Genomic DNA, 2,832 nt, shown 5'->3' with positions numbered 1-2,832 from the left:
CAATGATGCGTCCGCCTCGGTTGATTCTCTTGTAACGGTGGGGTAAATCACAAAATGCCAAAATATACATTTATATATTTTTAATTTGTATATTCAAGCACTTTACTGTGCTTTGTAACACAGTGGTTCGTTATATATATACAATATTGTTTCAAACGCAAATATATCTTCATCGGATCTACATCTTAAATAACATAAAAGTACCATATTTCAGATTTTAAAATACCTTTAGAAATTTTTATTTAATAATAGTAGCTTCCTATGTGCATTAATGTTGATTGATGCAATTTTGAAATGTTTGTGAAAGTGAATATTAATACATTTTGTTCTTAAGAATATTTCTTTCTTTCAATAAAACTGGAGCAATGCCTGAAGGAAGCAATAAAATAGATTTAAGTTGGTTGAAGTAGTGTTTATTATACACATTTCTCGGGAGTGCTATACAACGAGTGTAGCGACCCAATTATAAATATAATGTAACAATGGACATTCTCTGTTGCGTTCAATAACTTATATCAGCCTCTTATAACTATCTACATGTAACTATTAATATTAATAAATAAATATCAAAAGCACTTTGTACAGCTTCCAGTCATTATTCGTATATTACACATATCGTTTTGTTTCCATTTCACGCTCACTCAACACTCGAAGTCACAGTTTTCTTCTGCAAGATATCGCTCCAATATCTCACGAAAATAAACCTGATCAAGTGTGATTCAACATGTGCCGGTCGGGGTCGTCCGGAGGACTCGAGGAGGGCGACAGGCCGTGGAGCCTTCGATACAGCTGGTGGTAGGGGTTGGGGGGAGATGGCAGCCTCAGCAATGGAGCGGGCAGGGCGTACCGGCCGTATACCGACAGGAGCGGCGGGTACAACCCCACCAGGGACGCGTACGGGTTGCCAAACATCGGGTGCAACAGGGCGCCGCGCTTAAAAGCTGCCAGCCGCGACCGGGACGCTGCCGTAGAGCGCCGCCGGAGTTTGCCCGTGGAGCCGCCTATGAACACGTCATCGGACGACGGGTCTAACATCCAGTAATTGCCCTTGCCCGGGTCGTCGTAGTGCCGCGGTACCTTCACGAAGCACTTGTTGAGGCTGAGGTTGTGCCGGATGGAGTTCTGCCAGCCCTGCTTGTTCTCCTTGTAGTAGGGGAAGTTGGTCATGATGTACTCGTATATTCCGTTGAGGGTGAGCCGCTTCTCGGGGCTGGAGCGGATGGCCATCATAATGAGAGCGTTGTAGCTGTAGGCAGGCTTCTCGCCGGAGCGAGCGGGCGCGGAGGAGCCGGGCGGAGGGCTGACGGGCCCGGTCACGTCTAGCTCCGTGTCGGAGGGCGAGGGCGAGCGGGAGGAGGCCTCGGGCAGCAGGTCTCGGATCGCGAAGCTCGGCGGACTCATGTCGTAGCGGCATGGCGCGCCGCTCGCTGCGCACTGCCGCTGCTCGCCGCTCGCCGACTGGCTCCAATCCCCGCCCGATCTCGCCCCGCCCAACTGAAACCCCTCCTACCCTACAGCCGCCACCGTCCCGCGGACGTATCTGGCCCCACCACGATGTACTTGCACTCAGTAGCGCCCTATGTCTTAGCGTTAGAGTCGTCAACCGCGTGGCGCCGCGACGACCTCGCGTGGCAAGGGTCAACGATTTGTGGCAGCGCGTTAGGGTAACGTTACAGAATAACCAGATCTGTCACGGCTTGTAAACATTGTTTTTTTTTTATATTTGCACGCGTTTAAGAATATCTTAACCGGTTCACATGTTCATTGTGCGCAGCGCTGATTCATTAATCCAATATTATAATAATATATCATATTGTGTTTAATTCGACAAATTGTAGTTGTCTCTTAAATTAACATAACAAACGTTTTAATTATTGTTTTATTTATGGCGGAGTCATTAATGTGATGGCTTGTCTGAATGAATAATGTAGACACTTTCTTTGAATGAATAGAGTGTCTAATATCAACATATAATGTAAGCATTTGCATGAAATAGATTATTCCAAACAATAACCATTTTTGACTGATTCTGAGTTATTATTTCTACATTAATGTGTATGTATTTTCAAACCAATATCGTAGTTCTAGGTTAGATCTCACTCAGTTAAATAAGTGTATTTCAAATAACTGAAAATTATACTAAGTACTTGTCTACTTAAAATTACAATATTTATAATAGTCATGGCTATCTTTGGGGGAGGTTTATGTTCAGCAGTGGACGTCTTCCGGCTGAAATGATAGGTAGGTTATAAAAACTAAGACAAGATACTTTTTATATAAAGCAATATTTGGAGGCATAAAGGCCATATTTTAAAGCCGACCTGATATTCTCTGCAGCATAATTATAGCTAATAATGACGTGTTCTGGGCATCTTGCACGGGTAGGTTGGCGTAGGCACTAAGTAGTTACTGGAAATTAAGTAATATAATTAATTTTGAGTAGATATGTTATTAATTAATGATTTTCCTTGGGCATATAATGATATCTAAAACCCAAAGAGAAGAGAACTACAGTGATCTTCATATCTAAAATATAATCCCACATGAAATACAGAAATAAAAAAATTGCATTAGCTATATCATACTCATTGTAATCAACTTTTAGCTTTTTGTTAAGAGTATAATTTAGTGTTAATATAATTTTAAACTCTCAATATAGTGTTTTATCATAATATATTTATTCAAACAAATCAAATATTCTAACTATATTTACAATATTATGAATAGATAAAATTAAAACTATACTACAAGGAAGCGTACCAAGAATACTGGCAGCATTTCCACGTTGGATAGCAAGGCTGATGTTGAAAGAGATAGCTGACAGTACAGCGC

General features: G+C 41.7%; 1 protein-coding gene across 1 annotated transcript; it reads right to left on the bottom strand.

Moving 5' to 3' along the window:
* Positions 1-397: 397 nt before the first annotated feature.
* Positions 398-1,441, bottom strand: LOC126967911 (fork head domain transcription factor slp2-like). Its single transcript, XM_050812611.1, has one exon. It carries the CDS (start codon positions 1,399-1,401, stop codon positions 709-711), a length of 693 nt encoding a protein of 230 aa, XP_050668568.1. The 5' UTR covers positions 1,402-1,441; the 3' UTR covers positions 398-708.
* Positions 1,442-2,832: the final 1,391 nt, after the last annotated feature.

This window comes from Leptidea sinapis, chromosome 14, assembly GCF_905404315.1.
Source record: "Leptidea sinapis chromosome 14, ilLepSina1.1, whole genome shotgun sequence".
NCBI classification, from domain to species: domain Eukaryota; kingdom Metazoa; phylum Arthropoda; class Insecta; order Lepidoptera; family Pieridae; genus Leptidea; species Leptidea sinapis.
The sequence above is the reverse complement of the archived record's forward strand: the minus strand, read 5'-3'. Positions and strand labels throughout refer to the sequence as shown.

What these genes read in the sequence shown, in the direction of transcription:
- LOC126967911 (XM_050812611.1), bottom strand. Translation starts at nt 1,401, where the DNA reads ATGAGTCCGCCGAGCTTCGCGATCCGAGACCTGCTGCCCGAGGCCTCC.